Here is a 14,362-nt window from a genome sequence, read left to right on the forward strand (position 1 = left end):
GAGGGTAGAACAGATAATTACCGGTATGTGCATAATAGAGCCAGCTTCCCCAGATCCTCTGTGTAAAACACTTCCAATGCAAAAGATGCCAGCTTACCAGAATACGGTGGCTTCAAAATTAATGGAAAAGCCAACAGTGCACTGGGGGAAAATCTTTCTCAGGTGAATCAATAGAGGTGCTGGGGGTCCTGGCGTGCTTTAAATCACAACCCCATACCTGGTGCATATGCATTAATATATAACGAATCATAGCGTGATACTGTGGTTTATTGAGTATAAAATATGCACTCTTATGATCAATGATAAAAACAAGCGTGTTGTCATATAAACTCTGCAGCAATGGCCATGGACATAATATTTAGCGGCTAAGGAGCGTGGTGACATGCGCTTTTTTCCCACCCAATGCCTTGCGTCATACGATTGACGTCACCATGGGACTCTTTATATATGAAGTATAAATGCCTTGTAGAAAATGTCATGTTCTTTGCAGGTGTGGGGGAGTAAAGTTTGAGCAATTAGCATATATTTATTAGCTTGTTATTTGCTGCAAGTTAGTAGTTGCATTTCCCTTGCAGTCATAGATTTTAGAGGCTATACTCTAATGCATTTGTTACTTTTCTACCATATTAATTTGATTTCTTTTTCTATTTTTTTTTCTAGCCATGCATACCCCTGCTCCCGCAGAACTCTTTATATCTGGCGCCGGTACATTTCCATCATCCTCTGCCCTTTCGGCTTACCAACACCCGGCATCATTTAGTGGTAGAAGCTTCCCTGTAACATCCTCATTATCTCTTCAAGACGCCACCTTCAGCCCTACTTCTAATGGACTCCTCTCTCCTCATGATCCACTTCTACATATAAAGTCATCACAGTCCTCTGTTCCATCTTCCCTTAGTTTTGATCGGCTTGGCAGCACGGTATTGGGCACTGGATTATCATCTCAGAGTTCTGCCTATCGTAGTGCCCAAGAATCAGCTTCACGCCACCTTCCTTCCCAGTTCAACCTCCTGTCCTCTTCTCTCGGACCTTCAGAACAAACATCCCAGCTCTACAATGCCTCTGTATTCTCAAGCTCCCCAGCCTCTTCAATTGAAAGAGCAATGCCTAGACAAGATAGCGTTATTAAGCACTACCAGCGGCCCTCCAGTGCACAGTCCCAGCTTCCCTCAGCCGCAGCTGCTGCCCACTCCCTGCAGCACTATCTTAGCTGTGGTGGCAGTTACCAGCAAATGCAGCACCGCTCTAGCTTGTCATGCAGCCCATTAGGGGACCAGTCACCTGTCAGCAGCGAGGGTTCGCAGAAAAACTCACAAGCACGCCAGGAACAGTCTCAAAGCTACAGACCAATAATACAGTCACCAGGTTATTCAACATCTTCCTCTTCCAACAAGTCCAAAAGCTACTCAGCATCTAGGCAGACTCCTCGATCCACTGCCACTCCAAAGTGCCAAAGCATTTCCACCACTGGACAGACACACAACTACTCCTCCTCCACTCCAAAGCCCAGCTCTGTTATTGCTAGCCAGTCTCAGGCTTACTCCCCTGGACAGCCACAGAATCTTTTATCCATGTCCCAGTCACAAAGCTATTCTCAGTCACAGAACCTTTCAGCTGTTACTCAGTCACAGGGCTTTACATCTAGCCAAGCCCAAGATTTGACCAGCGGAAGCAAATCCCAAAACTTTACGACTAGTCAGTCTCAAGGGTTGCAGACTTGCGTGAGCCAGAATCAAACCTACTCACCAGAGCATTTGCAGGGGTTGTCATCAGTAGGCCAGATTTCAAATTACAGTGTACAAAATGATTCTCATGTTTCTGCCAGCCAAGCACCTAGTTATGTTCCTGCTCATTCACAAGGCTTACCAACTGCTAGTCCTTCCCTAAGTTACAGCACTGGCCATTCGCCAGCTATGTCCAGTCACGGTCAATCTATTGGTTATTCTAGCCATGGCCAAAATATGTCAGATTCAAGTCCCTCTCAAATAATCCGACCTCTCCAGTCTCCCACATCAAGTCGCTCTCAGAGTGTAGCTTCTCCTGGTCAGTCTCAGAAGTATTTGACTTCAGTACTTTCACCATCTTACATGCAGGCTTCCCATTCACAAAGCTATCAAAATTCGCAGTCCACCTTGGATAGAACACCTTCCTACAGCAAACCAAAATCTGATTCTGATCTTCTTTCCACCGAAAGGACAGACGACGAAGACTTTCTTATTCAGCACCTATTACAGTCACAAAGTCCACCTCGAGTCTCCTCTGAAAGCCTAGCTGAGTGTGAGGAAAGGTCTAGTAAATCAATGGCCTATGAAATGAGCAAAACCGAGGAGAGGTATCACCTGCAAAGTGTTATAAGGACTAATTCCAACTTGGACAACCAAGGGTTAGAGTTATCTCTTCAGAGCTTAAAAGACAAGAAAAAAGCTGATCGCCATAAAGAATATGCCAACTCAAGGTCGACTCCAGAGTCTTTGGGAACGTCTGTTGTGCATTATAGTCATCAGACTGGTCCCATGGATTCATACTCTCAGGACATGAAAAAGTCAGTAGATCATCTACCACACATGGACAACTCAAGTAAAGACTTGTACTCCACTCATTCAAACCTGCAAAAGACTCCTGAGCATGCCTCGCAGGCTCACAGAATGGTTGCTGAAAGTCAGTCGATGGAGACTCACAGCATGCTTCAAAGCCAGCAAGGCACTCCAATGATGATGGATACCTCCCCGGATATGCCACTTTCTCTTACCCACCAGCCACCCACTCAGCAACCACAGCTCTTGCAGTCAGTTCTCACCCATACCCAGAGTCAGATGCAGGCACACCAGAGAAAAGTACAGACTCCCATGGATGTTCACCTTATGGAACCACAAAGGATCCAAGCTGAAGCACAATCTCCTCAGCTACAGATGCAACTGCAGTCTCAGGCTCTGGAGGCCCACTTACAGTCCCAGCAAATGCAAGCTCATGTACGCTCACAGTCTATGGAGGTACACTCTCGTTCTCAGTCAATAGAGGCACAGATGATGGATTCCCACCCATTGCAAACAGACCAGCAATCTCCTCAGCTACAGGCACAACTTCAACAACAGTCAGAGCGCATGCAAGCAGAGATGCAGCCAGAAAGAATGCAGGCATCACTCCAATCCGAAGGCATGGAGGTGCATTCCCAGAACGATGGCATGCAAGCATTATCACGGCCCCAAGAAATCCAGGACTTTCTGGAACCTGACTTGAACTTGGAGACACATTTGGGCCAGGCTGGACCTGGGCAAAATCAGTCGCACCTCATGTCTGATGGAGGAGATCCCCTGCGATTAGATGGAGAGTCCTCTCAACAGGTGCCGCAAGCTCAGATGGAGCCCAAGGATCAGTTTGATAGTCCAAGTCCTCAAGGTTCAAAGCAGAGGTTTGTTCCTTTGACATCTATTTGCTTTCCTGACTCTCTTTTGCAAGATGAAGAGAGAAGCTTTTTTCCAGGAATGGAAGATATGTTCTGTCAACAGCCTTGTGGTAATGATGAGTTTCCTAAAGCAAGTTGTGCTGATGATGGTTCTCAGAGTATGGACAGGAATGAGGCCATGAAAAACAGTTATGAGATGATGCAGTCTAGCCAAGGCTATTCAGGTTACTGCACCTCCGAAAGTAATGACAATCAACAGAATGTTCACTTGGGGCTTGATTCTGTATCTGTCAAACATGAGCTACCATCAACTGTCAACACAGAACAGTTAGGTCTAATTCAGTCTGGTCATAGCCAGCAGTCTTCAGAAGTGAAACCTGGCCTGACATCACCCATCTTTTGCTCTTCCAAACCTAAAAAACTACTCAAGACATCATCGTTCCACCTGCTGAAGAAAAGGGAACCGTCTTTCCAGCCTCCCAAGAAAAACTATGCCCAAGAGTACGAGTTTGAAGATGATGAAGACAAGGAGGATGTACCTGCAGATATTAGATTAAATAGCCGTAGACTACCTGATCTTCTCCCAGATCTTATTTCTAGCTGCCGTTCTCGTCCTAACATTAGTCCTATGGGAGATATTGACTTTTGTCCACCAAATAACATGGATGGTCCAAAGAGACGAGGCCGGAAACCCACTAAACCGAAAAGAGAAGGTCCTCCAAGACCCAGGGGAAGACCAAGGATCAGGCCTCTCGTAGAACCACATGTGCTGGGGCATGATGGTATTAGAAGGCCCAGAGGAAGAGGTAGGGGGAGAGGAAGGAGACTGACAGATGAGGGAAGAGCGAGCATGCCAATGGAGCCACTGAAACCACTAAAGGTACCTGTAATGTTATTTCACAAAACAGAAGGGTGAAAGAAGAGTAGTTAAAGTGGAGTTCCAGAAAAAAAAATTAAAGTTTGTTTTAGGTCCTTTTTATAAGTGGTTTTTATGGATGGGCAAATAAAAAAAAAAAGTTTACTTGAGTCAAAAGTACATTTTAAAAAGCCAATGATCATGAACTAGGTAATTTTTCCTGCCCATTAGCTTTCTGGCCCCTGGGATTTGCTCATCACAGAGGACTCCATTCTTAATGCAAATATCAGGTATTTTTTGGAACTGCAGCACGACATCCTGATTAAATTTGGCAGGACCTTAAACTATAATGCTTATCTTTGGGAACCACTCTAATTTAATGGCCAAACTCCAGGAGAACATGGAGAGTAAGGGAGTTATGTTAACCTGTATCAAACCTGTTACAGAGAGGGACCTGATTTAGATAGGTGTTTTCTATTTTTCTGGAAAACCCACTTTAAACCCATTAGGTAAAAAATAGGTATCTTAAAAATTAGATCACGAAATAGTTTTGTGTTGTTTATATATAATTTTAAGTACAAGCTGGGCATAGTTTCCAAGGATCTAGAACGCTCAATGTGTACATTTTATCTCCTTGGTCAGATCAAGCTGCAAGTGCCAAAAGGGAATGACGCTTTGCAGATGGATCAAGCAGAGATGCTCCCTCCTCCCCAGGAGAACACTTTGGACAACAGCCAGACTCGGGAGAAGATCAAACAGAAGATCAAAGAAGTAGAGGAAAAGCAACCAGAAATAAAGTCAGGCTTCATGGCCTCTTTTTTAGACTTCCTGAAGTCAGGCAAAAGGCAGCAATTACCTACAGCCAACACCAGCCCATCGAAGAATCGGCCACCGTCTGCCCAGCAGGCCTCACAGGCTTCTTTTGGGATGGCGTCCCAGATGCTTTCTGGAAGCTTGGACTCTACGGAGAATGATAGCCTAGTTATGAGTTGTACCAGCCCCTGCAAAAGGCTGGATGATGAACTGAAAAGAAATTTGGAGACATTGCCTTCCTTTTCTTCAGATGAGGAGGACTCTGTCAGCAAAAACCAGGATTTGCAGAAAAGCATCTCTTCAGCTATATCTGCCCTGTATGATCCCACTGACCGCAAGGAGCCAGAAAGTGCAGGTTAGTACATTCCCTAAAACAGAGTTGTATGCAAGAAGCTAAGCACTTTTCCACTACCATGTGAGCTGTTTTGGTGCCAAATAATTTGTAATTCTGTTTAGCTATTCTTGATATTCACTCACTCCCATAGGCAGTGTAGCTGGGTGCCTTATCCCACTATTTTCTTTATTTTGTGGTTAAAGCAATAAACCTTGGTTAAGGACTTGATCTGTTCTTTGATTTAGTAGTGAAAGCAGCAGCACACTGATGAGGTCATCATCCTGCTCTTTTCCTCTATCGGCAAGAGTTTTGCTTTCAGATTGACATCACTGTTCAATCCAGATTAGCGTTTAATTCTGTCGGCTTCTCTCAGTCACAGTCCTGCTGTGGAGAGGTTTACATAACGACAGACTGTGCTCTTGATATGTTTGAAGATTTTCTAATAATAATATGCTTCGTTTAGAATTTTCTTTCTTTATAATATAATGCTTTTTGTTTAATTATGCATTTTAATAAATTACAGATGTTTTTTACTTTTATTATATACATTTTTGTATATAAAAAAAGGAACACTTCACAAAGCATTAAGTTTCATTCCCCACAGAGGAATTGATTTTGTCTAGAAAGAAAGCTTGGATTGTGTAGTAAAAGCAATATTCCCTTAAATTAGAGCTGATTCATAATTGGATAATTCTGGGTACATTAAAGCGGTGGTTCACCCTAAAAACATGTATTTAACATTCCATTCAGCATAATTTCAACATTTACACTATGCCGTTTTTTTTTTTTTTTTTTGCTGTACATACCGTCTTATTGTTATTTTCCACCCGCCTTCCGGGTTCTAACTCCCGCGGGAGTAAGCATTCCTATGCAGAGGCTAGATGATTGACGCCTTGTGAAAAACTTCCCCCCGGCGCATAAGGCACGTCACCAGTTTTCCAAAAGTAGCCGGCTCTATACGGCGCCTGCGCAGTCAGCTCTACTTGGCAGGCGCAGGCACCGTATAGAGCTGACTAGCAGTTCGGCTACTTTCGGGAAAACTGGTGACGCACCTTATGCGCCGGGGCGGAAGTTTTTCACAAGGCGTCAATTATCTAGCCTCTGCATAGGAACGCCTACTCCTGCGAGAGTGAGAACCCGGAAGCCGGGTGGAAAATAACAATAAGACGGTATGTACAGCAAAAAAAAGAAACGGCATAGTGTAAATGTTGGAATTATGCTGAATGGAATGTTAAATACATGTTTTTAGGGTGAACCTCCGCTTTAAGTACCCTTCCTTGTTTTTCAAAGGGCTGTAAATTTGAAGTACAAGAAGTTTATCCATACAGATAGCTTTAGTGTTTGTAAGTTAATATTACATTTGTTAACCCTTCATACGGGGTAGGCTATATGTTCCTGCATCCATTACCTTCTAGTGAATATATAATTAATTTACCACAAAGGATGCTGGCTTCTCAATAGATTTTCTTTTTATCTTAAGCACCCGCCATAGTTGAGGAGAAGGTGTCCAGCCCTGTGCCTTCTGAGCCTTCATCACAGCCGGAGCCACCAGTGGCAGTCTCCCCACCATCTCCTCAAGAGGCTCCTGCTCCTCCTCCACCAGAAGAGCCCCCTTCCCAGTCATCCCCTGAACAGGAGGAACCAGAAGATTCCAGACCCCTACATCTGGCCAAAAAGCAGGAGACCGCTGCTATTTGCGGGGAGACCGACGATGAAGATGTTGAGAGCAGCGGGGAGGGTATCTTCCGGGAGAGAGATGAGTTTGTCATTCGAGTGGAAGACATCCAAGCTTTAAAGGTATGCAATTTTGTCAAAAATGCCTTTGTTTTGCTTTAAAGGATAAGTTCACTTTAAAAAAATAAAATAAATGCGCATTTTTTGCAGGTAATAAAATGTGCATTTATTATTGTTTGTTGCAGGAGTCTGTAAAACATTGCATCAGCGATCAGCAGATCATTGGTGCCATGCAGATCTCCTGCAGATCTGTTAAGTCTGGTACACACAATCAGATTTTCCATGGACAAAGCATAGGACTTTTGTCCGAAGGGCGTTGGCCATGAACTTGTCTTGCATACAAACTGCAAAGAATTGTCAGCCACGGAATTACGTGATTTTTCAGCTCTTCAGTGTCACCCTTTGGGCAACTTCTAATAATGTTGTGTTTTGATGAGCATTGCTTCTGAACATGCGTGTTTGTACTTTGGAGTTTTGTCCAAAGGACTTCTGTACACACGATCGGATAATCCAACAACGCACATTTGTTGTTGGAAAATTTTAAAGCATGCTATTCAACATTTGTTGGCGGAAAATCCGACAATTGTCCGATGGAGCATACAAACGGTCAGATTTTCCGACAACAGTCGGTCATCACACAATTTTCGTCGGAAAATCTGATCGTGTGTATGGGCCTTTAGTGTATCGGCTTGCTCGTACCTTGGGGTGCTGTGGTAATTCATTAAAAACTACAAGCCAACAGCCGCAAAGGTGTGTCACAAAAGCTTGTGCGGGGCTGGTTTGTATGTTACATGTTACACCCTGAATATAGTTGTTGCATGTTCCGAAATGTGAATTTATGCCTTAAAAAACCTATTGATTTGTAAAAGTTAAAAAGCTGGTGACATGAGTAAACTGCAGACATGTAGAGATGCCTGCACTTACTGTTTAAACTTTTTAAGTAGATAGAATGATCAGAGTGTTGATGATGGATGTAGGGTGTAATTTCTCCATACTGTAGGTCCACTTTAATTATTAGATTACTAACTCCATAGATTATTTGGTATTAAACTGCATTAATTATAATGGGGTGATACAGTATGGAGTACCATATCCAGATTGTAAGACCTCTTGTACACAGGACGTTTGAAAACCTCTTCTGAATGCTAGAGCTTGACAGCTAGTAACCAAAGTTTAAAAACTTCCATTGTGCCACGCTTACGTGCGTTTACATTTAGAAGTGTTTTTGACAGATAACAGTTTTTATAGATCGGTACATTCTCCCAAATGCCTACAATGCAGGAAAAAAACTGTGTCGTTTCCTCTCTCCCTCTACCTTACAATATACAAGGATTTTGGGAAGTCTGTTTTTTACCATTGCTTATGGTCAGAAATGCTTCCCCATCGAAACCGCTTATAAACGCGACTTACCGCGTTTACATGCTGTTACAAGCATTTGGAGCTTTAAATACCCCTAAACTGCTGTCCTTAACACAAATTTGTGCTTTAAAAAAATTCTTCTAACCTCAACTGCTTCTAAACTTCTAAAAACGTTTGTTATGTTCTCTAATGAATTGCATTAAATTAGGTGGTACAATGAGAGCATTTTTCATATCTGTTCAAACGATTAAGGGGAAAAACAGCTTGCATGTTCTTAAAGAGGTTGTAAACCTCCATTTCAAGTTGTACCTATAGGTAAGCCTATAATACGGCTTACCTATAGGTACAGTAAATATCTCCTAAATGTGCAGTATTTAGGAAATATTAACTTGACGTAATCGGCGCATGCACTGTAAAGAAACGGCCCTCCATGCCGTTTCATCACTAGTGCCGTAACTGCCAGCTCCCACGTGCATGGGTGGGAGTGATGTCACTCTTCTTCATCCAGTCACAGAGCCAGAGTCCGTGGCTCCAGAAGGAAATGGGGTGAACATGGAGTTTGCTATGGCGGCACCTAAGCTGAGTCACAGCTCCCTGTGTCCATTCAGGCACAAAGCCCAGACCCGGCCCCACCCCTCTCTCCCCTGATTGGCTAGCTGACTTTGATTGACAGCAGCGGGAGCCAATGGTGCCGCTGCTGTGTCTCAGCCAATCAGGAAGGAGAATCCTGGATTCGTGGAACTCACTGGACAGAGAGGGACCTCAGGTAAGTGTTACAGGGGCTGAGGGGGGCTGCTGCACACAGAAGGCTTTTTATCTTAATGCATTAAAGTGGACGTCCATGCAAAAACTAAAATCCCTGCATCTATAGCCACCATGGATCTAACACTAACCTCTCTATCCCTGTAATACCTTTTTGAAGCCGATCTGTCCTACTCTGACCCAATCCCCATCGGTGGAAGCTCTGCAGAGGACACGGCCGACAATGGCTGTGAAATTAAAGGGAAGTGACGTCAGCCGTAGAGTTACTATGGGGCTTCCATTGTTGTCCGTCTTCTCTGTACCCGCCTCTACAGTGAAGCTGCGGCTGACAGCTCAGCGTATGATGCGGTTGGAGCGGGTCAGATTGGCTTCCAAAAAGTTATGTATACTTATTTTTTCTTTACAGGGATAGAGAGGTTAGTGTTAAGTCTGTGGTGGCTTTAGATGCAGTGTATTTAGTTTTTACATGGACTTCCACTTTAAGATAAAAAACCTTGTGCCTTTACAATCACTTTAGGACCACAGTAGTTGCATTTTATAGATGTAAAGATAGCCAAAACATGCTTACGGAGTGGGCTGGCTGTATAAAACCTTATGGTGTGTTTATATCCGCTATAAACGCTTTTGTCCTTCTGGTACAAGTGTCAAGCCTTTCCTGTAAGGGGTTATCTCACATTGCACACTGGTTGTCATTCAGGACATTAGGAATGGTAAAATCTCCAGGGTTCTCTATTATCACCATGCTCAAGGCTACATGTAGAATAAACTACTGTATTTCCAGTCCCACGATACCATGGCCTTACCCTGCTATCTGCATGATTTCTCCATTTGGGTGAATGCAGATGGGTGGACACTGTGGAGCAGGGTTGGATTTTTGGCAGCGAGTAAAGCCATAGTAATTCTGCTCATTGTAGAGTCATGTCTCAAGACTCTGCTGGTGATAGTGCCTCAAAATCCACCAGTTACAATGAATAGACCATACGACAGGAAATAGGGCACTTTGTAAATTTATCATTACAAGAGAATAACATTTTAGGATATTTGAAAGCATACATTTTTGCACAATATTGACTTTTATGGTAGCCATTCACAGGACATAATGCATAGGAAGAGTATTCGACAATATAACATTTATATCTGACAACCCACTAATTACTTTACATTGAGACACAGTTAGTCAGGTTGAAAAAAGACACAAGTCCATCTAGTTCAACTAAAAAAAAAAAAAATCATACAATCCCATATACACAATCCTATACACACACTTGATCCCGAGGAAGGTGAAAAAACCCCAGCAAAGCATGATCCAATTTACTTTGTATGTAGACTTAGTGAGGAAGCCATGATTTTCAACTTTTTTTTCTTGTCCCCACAGCTTGCTTTGCAGACAGGCCGCGAGCCCCCTCCAATCTGGCGGGTTCAAAAAGCGCTACTGCAAAAATTCACCCCAGAGATCAAAGACGGCCAGCGCCAGTTTTGTGCCACCAGCAATGTAAGTAACTCTGCAGGGTTTATATTTTGAAACAAAGATGTAACCTAAGCAATAGAATAAAACCTCTCTTGTATTCAATAGGGTGTGATAAAAAGTTGTTTTAAAGCAGACCTAGTCTAAAAGTTAGTGGTAGTAAACTTCAATTTATAACTTGTACCTACAGGTAAGCCAATAATAAGGCTTATCTATAGGTACGGTCAATATCTCCTAAATGTGAACCGTTTAGGAGATATTCATATGTGTAGCAGCGGGTGACGTCACCGATGCATGGGCACTGTGCTCTGAATGAATGGCACACTTGAGAGTGCTGTGCCTCAACTGTGACTATCACACGGATGAGCGGAAGTGACGACATTGTGGCTCGGCGATTGAAACTGCATGAACCCGGAAGGAAGACCAGGCATCGGTCTTACAGATACTTTTTTCATAATGTGCTGGTAAGTGATGCCTACTAGCACATTATAGCATTAACTTGCATGTTGTTTACAGGTTATAGTTTACAACCGCTGTAAATCAAGTGTTCTCCTTTTTTTGTAGACATTTATTCATGGTTATATCATTTACAGTATAAAGGACACATTGGATGGACTTTAGTTTTAGTTTATGGTTTACCATTGAATACTTATCACATTAAATGAAGTGATCATTTATCACATATGTTTTTACATGTTTTACGTTATAAGAGCATGTTTGTATGTGTGTGTGTGTGTGTATGTATGTGTATATATATATATATATATATATATATATATATATATATATATATATATATATATATATATATATATATATATATATATATATATATATATATATATATAAATGTAATAAGGCGTGTGTATGTGTGTGTGTATGTATGTATGTATATATATATATATGTATGTGTGTGTGTGTGTGTGTATATATATATATATATATATATACACACACCGTATCTCGCAAAATTGAGTACGCCCCTTGCATTTTTGTAAATATTTTATTATATCTGTTCATGTGACAACACTGAAGAAATTACACTTTGCTACAATGTAAAGTAGTGAGTGTACAGCTTGTATAACGGTGTACATTTGCTGTCCCCTCATTTTTATATATATATATATATATATATATATATATATATATATATATATATATATATATATATATATATAGTGAGTATGTGTGTGTGTGTATTTATGTATGCAGATTGTAATGTCAACAGGTCCGCTATCTCATTTCATAATCTGTTCCATAGTATAAAAAAGGATGGTACTATTTTGGAAATATGTGCAGTGAAGCAGAATATTTATTAATGGCAAACCATTATTTTCTCTGTTTAGTATTTGGGATACTTTGGTGATGCCAAAAACCGGTACCAGCGTCTATATGTCAAGTTTCTTGAGAATGTCAACAAAAAGGACTATGTAAGAGTTTGTTCCAGAAAACCATGGCATCGTCCTCTTCAGACCATGAGGTACGGCACTTCTGTTAGGGTCTCTGTATTTCTCTAAATGCCAAATTTGGTTTCATTGCAAATGCTTACAGTCTAGGATCTTAAACTATGCAGGGGGTTTTTACTGTCAGGTCAATAAGAATGTGGTGGAACTCTCTTCCACAATTGGTGGTGGCAGCGGGGAGTACAACTCTTTGAGAAGCATCTAAAAGAACACTACATACAGGGATATGGGAAAGCATTATAGACACTGAGACACATACACCTACACAGGTTGAACAACTGGGTGGACTATTGTCTTTGTTCAACCTTACCTACTATGTAACTATGTAAGACAATGAAAAATGCTTGAGACTATCCCTTCCATTTAACAGCACACAAACTCCAGAAAAACCATAGCCCGAAATCATGGCCTAACAAGGAAGAGAGGCGCCTCCCAAGTGTAGAAATAAAAAAAAAATAATAGTAACAAATGGCAGCTCAAATGAGTGAAGATCCGATGAAACGTCCCAGAAGCAGGATGAGAAGCCAGATCACGGTTCCTCCACTTCTCAGCTGGTCTGGGGAAAGGTGTAGCCGGCACATCAATGTAGATATCCCAAGAGGATGGTGAACTGTCAGAGGCCCTTGTGGTGCACAGCGAGGACTGTTTGTATGCCTGCAGTGCCATAAACGAGGGCCTCTGACAGTTCGCCATCCTCTTGGAGGAGGTTAAGAACCACAGATCTATGCTCAAGCAAAAAAAAAAAAATATATATATATATATATAAATATATAGGTCAGACTTGATAAAGGACCACTTATTATATTTAATTATATTTAACCACTTGCAGACCACCTCCTGTAGCTTTACTGCTACAGAGCGGCTCAGCTGTGCAAAATTACGTAAATATATATTATTTGCATGTCCGGGTAGGGGGCTCATGCCCCCATCGCCCCCGACTGTGCTGTCATTTGCTACATCACAAAACTGATCAATGGGTCCTGGCTGTTGATTTATGTCCGAGATCCGCTGATCACCTAAGCAAATGACAGAAGAGAGTCCTGTGTTGGTAAACAACACAGGGCTCTCTACAGACAGCAGTAATGTGCCTTTTTTTTTTCTCCGTGCGAGGCAGGGTGTAAAAAACGGCACACTGATGTAGTGTATGCACACACTACAATAACTAAACATTGTTGGACACACAGTTAAGCCCTTGCTTGCCCCTAAATGTTAACCCCTTCCCAGCCAGTGTCATTAGTACAGTGACCATGTAAGCATATGAGGTTTGGGAATGGCCGCTATCTACAAACCTCTGAATTTTATAGTGGAAGAAGTAAGGCCCTAAAACAATGATATGTAGCTACTTTTTATAAATTTGTTCAGTAATAAACAATCTAGCTTGTTTGTCCTCTGACCTGTGGCCATTGAAGATTGCATTTAGAGTTCATATCCAAATGAACTTCCAATCGTTTGTGTCAAGGACCAGAACAAAGCAGTGTCCAGTGCTTGTTTTTTATGAGTTACACTGCTAGGATTAGAGACCACTGTGCTGCTGACCTTGGAGAGTGACGCATGTGCTGACATTAAATCAAGTGTTGGCAGTGTTATAATATACAAGAAATTAAAAAATAAAATAAAATCATCTGCCAAACGGTTGACCAGTTATGAACGTAGAAATCCACCCAATTGTTTTTAGAATGTAGCAGGGCAAGATTTAGGTTTCTGTTTGGTTGACTATGCCATTTGAGACTGTGTGGAGAAGAGGCTGTAAGACAGAAACAACCTTAACAGCTAGAGCTATGCTGTAAATTGAACCCCTTGTTTTACATGCTACCATGGGGAAGTCACTTCGGACAGTCTGTCTCAATGCCGGTGTCAATGACCTGCTAGAAATTTTTTAAAGGAAACCTGTACTGAGAGACTAACGAGACTGCCATTGCTATGACCTTCTGAAAATGCTAGGTGCTTGGCAGTAAAGCTGATCCAGTGGTTTTAGTTAATTGAGGTAATGACCTAAAACAAGATCAGGAGTTCTGTCTTCACATTGGCTCTAATATACATGCTTGTCCTGCATCAGTGATTCTTAACCAATTCAAGACCGAGCCTGTTTTACAGACTCTATGTTTACAAGTTAAAAACATTTTTTTTTGCTAGAAAATTACCCCCAAACATTATAATTTTTTTTTCTGACACC

General features: G+C 41.9%; 1 protein-coding gene across 1 annotated transcript in view; it reads left to right on the top strand.

Annotated features, from left to right (window-relative positions):
- PRR12 (proline rich 12) overlaps window positions 1-14,362 on the top strand; it is a 158,704-nt gene that overhangs the window by 110,896 nt on the left and 33,446 nt on the right. Inside the window, exons 4-8 of the mRNA XM_040327499.1 lie at window positions 661-4,283; window positions 4,902-5,427; window positions 6,887-7,203; window positions 10,637-10,753; window positions 12,073-12,206. Of these exons, the coding sequence (XP_040183433.1) occupies window positions 661-4,283; window positions 4,902-5,427; window positions 6,887-7,203; window positions 10,637-10,753; window positions 12,073-12,206 (4,717 nt within the window). The remainder of the gene's footprint in view (window positions 1-660; window positions 4,284-4,901; window positions 5,428-6,886; window positions 7,204-10,636; window positions 10,754-12,072; window positions 12,207-14,362) is intronic.

This window comes from Rana temporaria, chromosome 10, assembly GCF_905171775.1.
Source record: "Rana temporaria chromosome 10, aRanTem1.1, whole genome shotgun sequence".
In the NCBI taxonomy this organism is placed as follows: Eukaryota; Metazoa; Chordata; class Amphibia; order Anura; family Ranidae; genus Rana; species Rana temporaria.